This window comes from Zalophus californianus, chromosome 5, assembly GCF_009762305.2.
Source record: "Zalophus californianus isolate mZalCal1 chromosome 5, mZalCal1.pri.v2, whole genome shotgun sequence".
NCBI lineage: Eukaryota > Metazoa > Chordata > Mammalia > Carnivora > Otariidae > Zalophus > Zalophus californianus.
The window spans coordinates 142,454,496-142,467,984 of NC_045599.1; the positions used below are offsets into that span (position 1 = coordinate 142,454,496).

Here is a 13,489-nt window from a genome sequence, read left to right on the forward strand (position 1 = left end):
CTCCTCATTCCTTCCACACACAGGGCAAACTGTTACTAGTGTAATGACCTAGCTCAGGGTTGTAGGCCTCTGGGAGATGTGGAAATCCTGGAGAGAGTCCGAAAAATGAGGTGTGAGAAAGAAACAATGAGTAAAGAATAATGCATTTGAAATAATTTATTCAAAAGAAAAAAGAAAATCTAACTTTAAATGCTTTCCAGAGTCACAGGGCATAGAAAACACATAAATAACCACTCTTTTCTATGACACACAAAGAGACTGGACTTTTGTCAGAGTAAGAGAGATTTAAGCAAGTAACAAGATTTAAACAAGAAACCATGGGGCGCCTGGTGGCTCAGTCATTAAGCGTCTGCCTTCGGCTCAGGTCATGATCCCAGGGTCCTGGGATCGAGCCCCGCATCTGGTTCCCTGCTCCACGGGAAGCCTGCTTCTCCCTCTCCCCCTCCCCCTGCTTGTGTTCCCTCTCTCGCTGGGTCTCTCTGTGTCAAATAAATAAATAAAATCTTTAAAAAATAAATAAACAAACAAGAAACCATGATTGAAAATATTTCAAAATAAGGTAGGTAATTAACTTAGATGGAATTTCACTTGTGCCTCTACTAAACTTCTTGTTTTCTCCAGCAAGTTGTCTACAATTCTTGACATCATCACCATGATTAAAAGGACTGTGGGGTAACAAAGATGTGTCCGCAAAAATAACTCATAAAAAAAGAGCTTTGGTAAACACTGTCACAGGTACCTCCTGTTCAGAGACATTCTAAAACTTAGTAAACTTGGAAACCAAAGGATCCCTGCCCTGGAGGACACTCCCTCCCTCTCAGGGACCAAGGTGCTGCCCCCAAGTTTAAGAAGAGTCAGACCAAGCCACCTCCAATGCTGGGGTCAGGGTCAGATGATCAACTGCAGTCAAATGTGGAGAGTGGGATCTGGACACAGGGAACCCAAGCAGGGCAGGACGAGAGGGGCAGCGAGGGCAAAGCTCAACCTCCCAGGCTGAGAATGAAGCCAGGCCAGAGGAAACGAGCGTGGGCAGAAAAAGGGTCTCTTTCACTAAGTTCAGATTAAGGGGAGGGTCTCTCAAGTCTAGCTCGCCTCTCTCCTTTTAATGTTCTGAAACCAATGACGTGCTGGGGGAGAGAGAAGGAAGATGGCAAAATGCCACAGAGAACATATTTCAATCTGCAAACAGAAGCAGATCAGCCAGCTGCAGGGTGCCTGTCATTGGTGACAAAACAGGGCTTCTCTGGGCTTGCCCAAATTCTCGATGAGACCAAGAGATGCTCAGCAGTGCCCAGCCTGCAGGCCACTGGCCAAGTCTCGTTCTGAATCCACAGACTCACCACAAACTTAGGTGTCCCGGGGGACCTCCCTGACCACCCACCCCTCCCCCCCAAAAGCGGAAGAGGCGGGTTAACATAGAGCCAGTGCCGTTCGGGAGGCCCTAATACTGCAAAACTAGATTCCCTTCAACCTGCCTACTGAGAGCTGCTTTTCTGTGTCCCCGGAAGTGGTGAGTGCTCCCCACACTTCTAAAAGCCCCGTGGACACACAATAACCACAGGTGCTTGTGCCCTGAACCAACCAGGACAGAGGACTGTCACCGAACACAGGGTGGTGGTCAGAAGAGGCCCTGAGCATTTCCAAAAGATCAAGGATCAGGGTAAATGGAGACAGACCCACTGTCACTGGCTCTGCTCCAAGTGTTTTTCCAATGGCAAGCCCATGCCACCTTTAACACAAAAAATGTAGACCCAGCTCTAAGGGCACACAAGGTTTTGCTTAATCTGACAGGATACGTGTTATTCTGATGTATGAGAAGATGAGTAAGAAATGACTTTCATCCCCCAATTCCTGTAAGACTGTCTCGTTCAGCAGCAATAACGTACCCCTTGATTTGCTCATCTTAAGTGAGTATGTTACTAAGTAAGTATTTTATAGTAAAGAGGTTCCTTACGCAGTCACACAAGGAGTACTGGAGATGCACAGACCCCGCTCCTGCGGCGAGGTGGTCCAGGTGCCCCACCACCATGGGGCGCACTGCTGGCTTCCGCGAGCCACACACCCCTCCACTTGCACGCCTGGTGCTGCCAGTCCTGCTGTGCCACCACTCACTCAATCAGAGAGGCCCCTGTCAGAGCGGGCTTTCTGAGGGAAGACCGGCGGAAGGGCCAGAATGAGAACAAGGGTGCAAGGGCCTCCACGGCCTGTGCCCTTTGAGGCCATGTGATCCCTCGTGTACCTCATCTCTGGCTTATCTGGCAACCAACCTTCTCTAAAAGTCATCTTGATTCCAGGCAAATACCCCGGCTCCTGCAACAGTTCCTGAACAAGATGAATCATCTCAGTCACACTCCCCTCTGTACTGAGGATACAGGCACAAACCCTCAAGATGGGATCTAACCAGCCCAGCTCAAGATGGGACGGTCACTGCCTGTGGTTCAGAAGTGTTCAAGACAAGGCTTCGTTCTCACTGCCGGCCGCAAGTCATGTGGGCTCTGACTGAGCTTGCAATCGACGCATCCTGGTGACCTACAATTTGTAAGCTGCCAATCAATGCATCCTGATGACCTTTGTTAAGCTGCCAATCAGTGCATCCTGATGACCTTTGTAAGCTGCCGTTAAGGCAGATCTCCCACAGCCAGCACTCTTGGGTTTTGTTAGTGTTTGTGTTTTTTGTGGTTTTTTTAAGCACAGGGCTGCCAATTTTCTTCCAATTAATGTCTTATTATCAGTTCTGCCCATTCTTGCCCACCAGACTCTGAGATATTCTATCATCCAACCTATCATGTGACTTCATCTGATGTAGGTCATAGACACAAGTCACACTGACACAACATTCTAGGGGGTCACTACCACACTGCAGATTTAAAACAAAGAAGGCCAGGCACGGGACACATCCCCTGAGCCTCATCTCCCAGGAAGCCTCCCCAGGGGCACACGGGCCATCTACTACACCAGTCCTCTTGACACCATGCAGAAGGTGCTCATGTCTTGAACTGGAGCTAAAACCACAAAACGTGCATTCTAAAACCCCGACAGGTTCTCAGATGGCACAACGGACAGCCCATTTACTACAGACACCAACACTGAAGTCGAACTGCTCCTAAGTGCTTTTTACAGACTACAAACACCAGCTCTCTAATTCAGCAGAAGTGTTCAAATACATTTTACCACGTTTCTCTTCTGGGAAAAACAGCCATTATCCTTGGTCACTTTATTATGCAAAATCATCCCTGCCATACAAACTAGAATGAGGCCACATGCTGGCATCACACGGCAGACAGTCCCAGCACCCGGCACCCAGCACGGTACATGGTACCCGGCACGGCTCGGGGCCGGCACCTGGCACCCGGCACGGGCTGGAAAGGGAGCACTTTCTCACAGAAACGGTCGGAAACATGGCGGACTCAAACCTGCAGCAGCAGCGTACCAGCGTGAGCTCGGGGTCCTGCAGCCAGGGTGGCGGCGCCGCCGGCTGGCTCATCGCCTGGAACAGCGTGGCCCTCAGTGCGCAGTAATTGTCTCCGCGGACGCGCCTGATGGAGGTGAACTTCTGAGACACCTCCTCGTAGCCCTGGGTAAAAGCATCCAAGAGTTCAAAATGGTCATTACTGACTTCAGGCCATAGGATAAGTTTTACTCCTGTGGGAAAAAAACGTGCCCCTGATCCCCAGAAGAATGAACACCAGGCTGGCTGAGTCCCTCACACAAGCCACTCTAAGTTCTTCTCTGACTAGTCAAAAGAAATTACCAAATGTTAATACCGTACAAAACATCAGCATATGTAACCGATACAACACACAGGAACACATAAATGATATACACCAAATATTATGAAAACACTAGCCACCCCCGAGGTTAGGAGTTAGATGTCCCTTTCTAAACAACTGTTGTAACACTCACTTATTGATAACCAACATCCTGAGGGGTTTAATCTGTGTGGAAAGTGACCCTAACTCTAATAAACAGGAAAGAACAGAGAGAGGTACTAAGTTTATACCTCTGAATTTTAAAAAATTAAAAAAAAAAATCCCAAGTTTCCATGATATATTAAAAACAGTCTACATGCTAGGAGATGTCTGGATCATTCTATCAGACTCTTTACAAAGTGGATTTAAGTGTCCATTCGGTCTGGAAGAGAAACAAGGAAATGAAAATGTTCGGTGACATATGTGTTGTCACTCAAAAACAGCCATCCAAAGGGACCATTTTGAAGCATACTCCAAAAACAGCCACCAGAAAATGGTCCACGGGCACCAGGACAACCGGATTTCTCCAGCGGGATGATGCTCGAGCATCAGGATCGACTTCGCGGCCTCCTGCACTTCACTAGCCTCGTCCTGCGGGCCCTTCTGCTCATCTTGCTCATCCGTGACAGTCACTTGAAACTCTGCTTCCTACCCTGCCCCTACACAAAGGAAGGAGCATCGCCCTCGTCGTGGGGTGGGCGCCACGCAGACTCTGCCTAAGCAGTGGACCCTTGTCATTAGTTGTTTTCAAGGTTCAAGTCATAGCATGATGTTCTCAGTGGGCGTGAGTCACGTTTTCACTCAGCGCTCCAATCGCTGCGACATACTAAGGGCCCATCAAGCACCTTTGCCCTTCGGCAGACTCCCAGTTACCCTGGGAATATTCTCGATGGCTGACCCAAATGTAACTGCATCTTTCCAAACGCATAAGTTTCTCATACTATTTCAGAGGTGAATCAAACTTCTAAAATTAAATTTGGGTTTATACACACTTACTTCCAAAAGAATATCCAAAACAAAAATAAACCATAAGATAAATAAGGACAAAAAAAAGAACTGAGATCCAAACTGTTATCGGGCCCCTGAGATGCTCTAATTACTGCCACGGGTCCCAAAGTGACACTGGTCTAACTGATGTGCCTTTGATTATTTGGTCACTGAAAGAGTCTGACTACATGGTCAAATCTTTCCCTCAAACTAAAATCACAGAGAAAGGGTTTTAGCATGAGTTCCAAAATATGGAACATTTGGATAACTTCATAGATACTTTCGAGTTATGGACCCTGTGGTGCCAACTGTTAAGATCCTTTAAAGAGTCTGAGGGTCATAAAATAAAACCGCAAGTCAGGGAAAGCATTTCTGGGAAAGATGAGAAAACATATGTTAGGTATCCAGCCTCCTGGTTATCCAGTCTGATACAGGGCTCAAGTTTGGAAAACCTGTAAGTGGCCAAAATATACACATTCAGCAGATGGCCTCACAAATTTAAACGTTCATAGTCACAGGCACTTCATGATGGAGGTCTCTACCAAGTGCCTGAGACACAAAGAGACTACAGCTCAGGCTGGCAGGGAGCAAGGCTCACACCGGCTCTCAGAGCTTTAAGTAGCAGCTACATTCTGAGGAAGGTCAGCCCATTTCAGGGCATGTGAAAGAGGCACAATGTTTTCTATAAAAACGACCTCTGAGAAAAACAAAAAACAAACAAACAAACAAAAAAACCACCTCTGAGGAAAAGAACAGATATATACAAATATTAAAAAATCTTAAGCCCTAAACAATACAGATCTAAACAACAAGATAGACAGTCCTATCAAATATGACAGGTCAGTATCTCTAATATAAAAGAAGTACGTTCAAATTCACAACATAAATAATCCCAACAGAAAAATGAGCAAAGGATAAACCCAGAGGTTATAAGAGGTGGTGGAAGTTTTAGGTCGAAACTGCCATTTTTGTAGCTCAGAAATGGTCAAAGAGTAGCAATTTCACATCGTTCAACGCACTAAGGAATGCTGGATTCAGGGTACATCGAGGGGAGAACCAACAGGGGACTGCGCTTGACCAGTGTGCAGTGAAAGGGGGCTCCACTCTGACTGAGAGTGGCCCCAGTCACAGGAGGACCACGTCACAGGAAGCCCCAATGTCCCACAGCCTTGGACACTCCCTAAGGGTCGTCAATCTACATGATAGGACCAGGAGGGGCAGCTCTAGGGACACCTTAAACGAAGGGATTAGTTTCAGATCCCTCTGCACATGGAGTGCGGGACAGCCCAGGCCCCTCAGACGGGAGGGCAGGAGACCAGACCCAGGTAGGGACAGCAGTTGGGATGGCATCTGCTGGTCCTGTCCCTAAAGCTTTTACCACACAAGGCCAGAAGGACATTCCCAAATGACCCCAAGAGGACAACCAATGACTGGCCCAACTCTGAACAGCACAGCATTGTTTAGATGTGTTTTTCAAAGAAACAAAGTTACTGAACAACTAAAGCTGGCCCTATATTAATACTGTGACTCGAAACAAGTCCCTTACGTTTGGAGTCTGTTTCCTCTCTAGAATTAGGATACCAATATTTACATGATCTAAAGTAACTACGTCTAAAAATATAAAAGCACATATTACGTAAGTACTGATGACAGACTATTTCAAAGACTTACAACTTCGTGTATCTAGGCATCATACCTTTTTCATACATGTGGCTTTTTGTGTATTTCCCCTCCATTCTTTTTTGCAGTAGTCCATGATGTCCATTTCAGGAGCTACACTCAGTCTGGCTTCTGTTGAAGAATCAGAAAGGGGGGTGGGTGGGTAATGGAACAAAGCATAATCAAAATAACAGTACTGCTTTACTCAGGTTACGTTTTCTCTAACTTCGTTCCAAAAAGATCCAGAATCCCACCACTACCTATCACCACCCCCTCACTCCTAGATAACCCGGAGGTCTTCCAATGGTCTCCAGTGTCACCACACCTTCTTCTCCACATGAAAGCCAGAGTGATGCCTTTAAAACTTCAGTCAGACAACTGCCATCATTCCTGGGTTCTGAGAGCTCCAGAGCCTCCCACTGGAGTGGCATCGATGTCCCCACTTCCTACAACGGTCCCCTGTCCTGCCCCCGCCCAATGTGTCTCTGGCCTCGGCTTCCACACCTCCCCACACTGACTCCATGAGCCCGACCAGCAGCCAGCCTGCCCTGGACCTCTCCCACACACTGTGGGGCTCCAGCACTCCCTGCAGGTCTCTGCTCAAATGTCACCCAACACCTATATATCATAACGTCACACATACATACCTTCACTCTACTCCCCTTACACGGTTTTGTTTTCCTTCTGGGCACTGATCAACACCTGACATATTTCTTTTTCTGCATTTCTCCCTAAACCCCCACTCACACCTACACCCACGAACACAGTAATGCATGAGTTCCTTTGAGGGCAAGGGCTTATTTTGTGTCTCAGCTGTGTCCTTAGCACTCGGAACTTCACTGACACAAGGAGAATATTATTCTAATCAAACCAATCGTGCAGTAGCCTGAACTATGAAAAAATACATCTAGTGATTTTTAAGTAGTTTTTTATATCCACTATACAAAGAGATAACACCTACTATAACAAAAAATATATTTGTCCTTATTTATTTATACTCTGCCCTCAACCCAAAAGGCTATAAGGTATTGATAATAAGCCAGAAACTAATGGAGCTCTCAATGTTAGCTGAGCTACAGACCTCACTTAACTCTTGTAAGGCATTTAAAATACAACTTGCAATCAGACAAATTATATAATAAAAAAACGGGCTTTATATTTTCCTTGTTTAACACATAAGATTTGGGGGCTGATTTTGTGGTATACATGTACGCACGCACATGGGTATGTGTGTTTTAGGAAGAAAGTGAAGTAATTCTCAGGCATATCTTGACTTCCTTTCTAAGTTATTGAAGAAGTAAATGTTAGCAAAGAAATTAAGGTATAAACACAGAAGTACCTTACAATGTATTTACTCCTGAGGAAAGATATAAATTAAAAACACATTCAGCTCAATTCAACACATATTTACTGAATGTCTACTATGTGCTAGGCACTGAGCTAGAAACTGGGGTTACCATGGCAGTGAAGACCCAGATTCTGTCCTGAACGGGTTTAAATGACTACTGAAGAAGAAAAGACTACGGGCATTGACAAGCCAGAGTGTGACAGATGCAGGGATGAGTAAGGAGCACAAAGTCCTTCTTGTGGGTTACAGATAATTCTGTGGCATAAGTTAGGACTGGCTTACAAGTGAAACACACCCTGGAAGCATAATATCCAGAGACCACAAATACCAATGCTGCACAGTCAATCCTAAATACAGACCCATCAGCGTTTAAATTCAAGAAACCTGGAGTGTCTACTCAGCGGAAGGAAGAGTCCCTTGTATCTGTCTTCTCACCCACCTCCCCACAAAGTACAAGTACGAGGAACAGCAAACATCCAGAAGCGATGACACTGATTAGGCCACGTTTTCCCCACCAGGCAGCCCTTTGAACAGAGAGCACATTTCCAGCTCAAGAAGGACCTCACGAGGACAAAGTGCAGCCTCCCTGCTCTCCTGGCCTGCAGTCCTCATTCCTGCCCACACCAAGGTAAGCCCCGGCCCGTGGGCAAGGCGGGCAGGTCCACCGCCTCAAAACTGAGAGGAGGCGTCAGGAGGCCAAGTCCCGAGCCACAAGCCTGTGCTGAATGAGCGGCCTGCGGGAGGCAGTGAGGGTGGGAAGGTGGAGTACCCACATGGCTGCCGGTGCCAGAAGGACACTTGGGGTCCCATCCTGCCGCTGTTCCTTGGGAGGGGGGCTCCAACAGCTCCTGCACGCCCTCCTTTAGGACAGAAGTGGAGGCACAGAACAGGCAGTCCCTGACCTCAAGCAGCTTCGAGTTTAAGACAGTTTGTTTAAGTGCAAACTACACAGACTGTTACTGTTTCCAAGAAAGAACACTACTAATGTCAAAAAAAAAAGAAAAAAAAAAAAAAAAACCCAAAACAAACCCAAAGGAGAAGCTGAAAACTAGAGGGGTAATCAGGAGCTCAAATAACTGGTTCTTAACCACCATATGGCAACAAAGACAAGGATTCAGAACCTGGAAAGACGGTAACTTAAAACTGAACTTGAGAAAGCTGGGCCTCTGGGTCAGAGGGTGGGCCGGGGAGGAGAAGAATCGCACTTTTTCTGTAATGGGCCAGAGAGTAAGTAACATAGGCTCTGAGGGCCATAAGGTTTCCATCACAACTGGTCAACTTTACCATGTGTGAAAGCCACCACAGACAACAGGTAAATAAGAAGTTCCAATAAAACTTTATTTATAAAACCAGGTAGCACACCCAATTTGGCCAGGGAGCCATAGTTTCGCTGACCCTGGGACCCCCTTGTTAGCGAAGAGTGTTTTTTTACTAACAGAGAGCATAAGAAAACTTTCTGCCTTGGCCTGGGCTCTGGCTTGGGAAAGAGAAAGTCTCCCTGAGAATTCATAACCACAGGCCGGCTCTCATACAGGGACAGGACGGGAATTGAGACCAGCCACCAGACCCTGGAAACCCAAATTTAGAAATTAACATAATGTGGCCCAGAGTAGGTGACACAGCGGGTGCCTGGCAAGAATAAGGCTGAACTCTCTCCCACTCAAGCCAGACTACACAAGCCCTACACAGATACGCAAAAGCTGAGTTTACAATTCAAACTTTGAAGAAATAAGAAATAAGCAAAAACAGCAACGGGCATAATTAGACCTGCCAAGATATTCAGAGAATGAAATTATGAGACCCAGAAGAGTATGTTTTAAATACTTAAAGAAATAAAAGGCGTGGGGGCGCCTGGGTGGCTCAGTCGTTAAGCGTCTGCCTTCGGCTCAGGTCATGATCCCAGGGTCCTGGGATCGAGCCCCGCATCGGGCTCCCTGCTCGGCGGGAAGCCTGCTTCTCCCTCTCCCACTCCCACTGCTTGTGTTCCCTCTCTCACTGTGTCTCTCTCTGTTAAATAAATAAGTAAAATCTTTAAAAAAAAAAGAGGGAGAGAGAAATAAAAGGTGTAAGAAACATGAGCAAAAGGCAATAAACTATCAAAAAGAGACCAGGCAAATCTGGGAGAAAACAGCACTTCTCTTTCTTTCTTTTTTAAGATTTTATTTTTAAGTAATCTCTACACCCAATGTGGGGCTTGAACTTACAACCCCGAGATCAAGAGTCACAGGCTCCACTGACTGGGCCAGCCAGAGGCCCCCAGAACTTTTCCAAAAAAGAAAACAAACCTGAAGAAACTGTCCTGAATGGAAAAGAGGCTACAAGATAAAAATATCTATGAAAGGGCATGTCATGAAGAGCCTCAGATGACTGAAGGTGAGCAAACATCTACTTAGAGTTCTGGAAGGAGTAAGTAGAGGGAATAAGATAATGGCTGAGAATTCTCCCAAACTAATGAAAACTAGGCATCGAGGGATTCAAAAAGACCTCAAGCAGTCGTTTTTAAAAGTCCACACTTAAGAGACAGCAGAAAATAACTGCAGAATACTGAAGACAGAGAGAAGACAGAAAAACCTGACATACTATCTACCAAGGATAAGTCTGACCGCAGTACTGTCAACTACCCATCTTCAATAAGATTAAACTGCTCATGTGGAGTTCTTAAAAAAGAAAGATAAGATTAAATTTGCAAGCAAACAGAGCTGCCCACAGTCAGACCCTTACAGAGGCACTTCCAAAGGATCTTACTTCAGCAAGGACAAGAACCCAGAAGGACTGAGATGCAACCTCAGACGAGAGCCGGAAATGACACAGCTCTCTGAGAAGCTAAAACACCTGCGGAGAGAGGGCTTCCCCGGCGGACAGGGCGAACCACAGCAGAGCGCCTGCAGAGTGACAGAGAAAGCAAGAGTCCCTGCAAAGGCAGCGGGGACACACAACGACGGAGGCAGCACTTTCTCCTCAGGACTACGACTAACAAGGACTCCAGTCCAAAGTGAACGGTGTGCAATGGCGGCAGCAGAAACCGAGCATCCTCTGCAGTTCATGGAGGACCGGGACGGGTGGCCCCAGGAACTCGCCTGACGGGACAACTACAGAGAAGCTGGTCTGCTGTGACTACCACAGTAAAGAGTTCCGCCAATTCCTTGTGAGGACGACTCAAGAAAAGACCTGAAAATGATCAAAAACCCCACTTTGTATCATTTGTTCCTAACTACACACACGACAGTATTTTTGTTAACCATAAACCAAACGCAAGCTAGTGCTCAGAACTAACCAGCAGCAGGCCATGAGAGAGAATGCCACTTGCAAGTCACTTATGGCATATTCCCCAAGTGCAGCATCCCCTCAGCTGCAGCCCAAGCTAGCCGGGGAAGTGGGGGGGTTCTTCTCCACAGACAGCCCAGTCGGGCCTGCCCGCAGCACAGGCAGCCAGGGGTCCTGCCTCCCCCTAGCAGCAACGGGCCCCTAGGTACAGGGGTCTGAGGGGTGGGGGCAAAAGAGCAGGCCTGACTGAGCAGAAACATGGACAAAAGGTCATGACATGATGAGAGAATTCGTGCTGATCCCATGATCATTTTTTCTACAAGTCAACCAAATTCACATGGCCATGTGTGTGCAAAGACACAGGGAGGGAGCCAGCTTCCCAAGAAGTCCTTCCATTTGAAGTGAAAAGTGCATTTCAACTCCAAACACTCCCTCTAAGAATACAAAGGAAATCACGGACTGAGAGAGGGTGGTGTCAAGAGAGTGAACAAATCCTCACAGGTGCAAAAATGATGTGAATGTAAAGAACACAAGGAGAATATTTGCATTACAATTTTAAAACCTCAAGAAACAGTATTCCCCAAACATACCTCAGCAAAATGAATAATTAGATGCAGCTAAGACCATATGCATAAGAATGTTTCCTAGGAAGCACATCTCAGCATTTTATGAAAATGGATATATCAACTTACTGCATTTTCTACTGTAAATAGTAAGAACTCTATGAATAAAACAATTCCAAACATACCTGATAACCCTCTTTCATGTGTAAGTAATTCTTTCTCCTTTTCTATTTCATCCGCGTCACGATACATGTCCTCCTCACTGAAATCACACCAAATCAGACATTTCAAAAATTTGTTGAACTGACATTTTCCCTGTTACAATATGCACTTGCTTAAAAAATTTATCAGACACGAAACATTTAACTTTTTTCATATTACACTGATGATGATCTGATATAAATATGGATCTTAAATCTCAGATGCTCATGCTTTTACCATTCCACTTCAGAGCTTCTTAATTTAAGTGAGACACTTTAACATCACTCCACCGGCTACACGGCTCTGAGGCCTCCTTAACTGGAACATCTATTAATGTGGGCTCGACCACACTGGTAAGCATCCTAGCATGTGTCTTATCAATGAAGCCCTGTCACGATCCTATCAAGTTCCAAGAATGGAGACAGTACTAATAAAAGTATTTACACAGGAATGAAGGCCAAGTGCTTTATTATGTCACAAGCAAATTTTACAATCACCGCTTTAAAAACAAGGATAGGAGAATATCAATTATTGTAAGTCCCCAAAGCTCAAAAACCTCCCAAGGCTCCTCCTGCTCCCTGACCCCCTACTCTGAAGTAGCCAGCCACAATCTGTTGAGCAAATCCCTCCCGTCCCACATACTTGAAGTGCTGCCACTCTGACTGACTTCGTTCTTAAGTCTCTAGTCTCATCTAGTGAGTGAACAAGAACCTATGTACCAGAAAGGAAAAAAAGCCCACTGGGTGCTAGACAAGGACTATCGCCTTTACCCCTCAAGATAAGCCACAACCTGACAATGAGGAGAAACAGAAATACCAACCCTATCTTTACTAAAACCACAAGACATGTGAAAGCCCAAACAGTCCAAAAGGGGACAAAGAAACAGTAAATGACCGAGGACAACAGAGCCTCCATGCCAGTGAAGGAACATCTGCTGGATGGTAAGACAGTAAACCCCCAGAGGGGCTCAGGGACTGACAGGGGCCAAGTACTTCTCAGGGTAGAGGAGACCCCCAGAGCTGATAGCGAGGCAACTGGCCGACGTCCACATAAAGTGTAACCAGAGCCCCAATTCCCTATGCTTCCTCCCCATGACAGCACAGCCCAATCTCCACACAAGACAAGAGGCTCCAGGCACAAGGAAACACAGGAAGGCGTTAATAAGGTCAGTAACAAATAAGGAATTAAGCGAATGACCTGAGATACTCCCATCCCCAATTCCCGCGACAGCCCAGCTCCTGGTACACGGCCCAGCGTAGCAGGGGGAAAGAGGAAGAGGTGAGCAGATGAAGGGATACTGTGAGAAGGAGACTGAAGTGGGAAATCTAACATACTCACCTTCCCCCACCTCACTGAAACCCTTTAATTCCCAAATAAGCAGGGAAGTCCCTTATGTGGTGGACCCAACCCACCACACTAGCCTGTATTCCATGATTCCTCTACACACACCCCCGCTTCAGTCCAAACACTTGACCAACACTTAGCCTATGCTTTTACACCTGTGACTGGCTCAATCCATTCCCTCTGCTGGAATGGCTCACTGCCTAAGACATCAGGACACACGTGGTATGGGTGACCCGGCTATAGAGTGTCATGGCTAGAGCAGGGACCCAGAAGTGACAAGGTCAGGTTTTAACCACTCCTCCCTCCAGCCCTCATTAGCCCTGCGTGTGTGACCATGGAATTGAAGTAACTATACCTCTCCGTGCCTAAATTTA

General features: G+C 46.4%; 1 protein-coding gene across 1 annotated transcript in view; it reads right to left on the reverse strand.

Annotated features, from left to right (window-relative positions):
• OTULIN (OTU deubiquitinase with linear linkage specificity) overlaps positions 1–13,489 on the reverse strand; it is a 31,457-nt gene that overhangs the window by 12,073 nt on the left and 5,895 nt on the right. Inside the window, 3 exon segments of the mRNA XM_027606425.2 lie at positions 3,431–3,574; positions 6,433–6,527; positions 11,756–11,832. Coding sequence (XP_027462226.2) covers positions 3,431–3,574; positions 6,433–6,527; positions 11,756–11,832 — 316 coding nt within the window.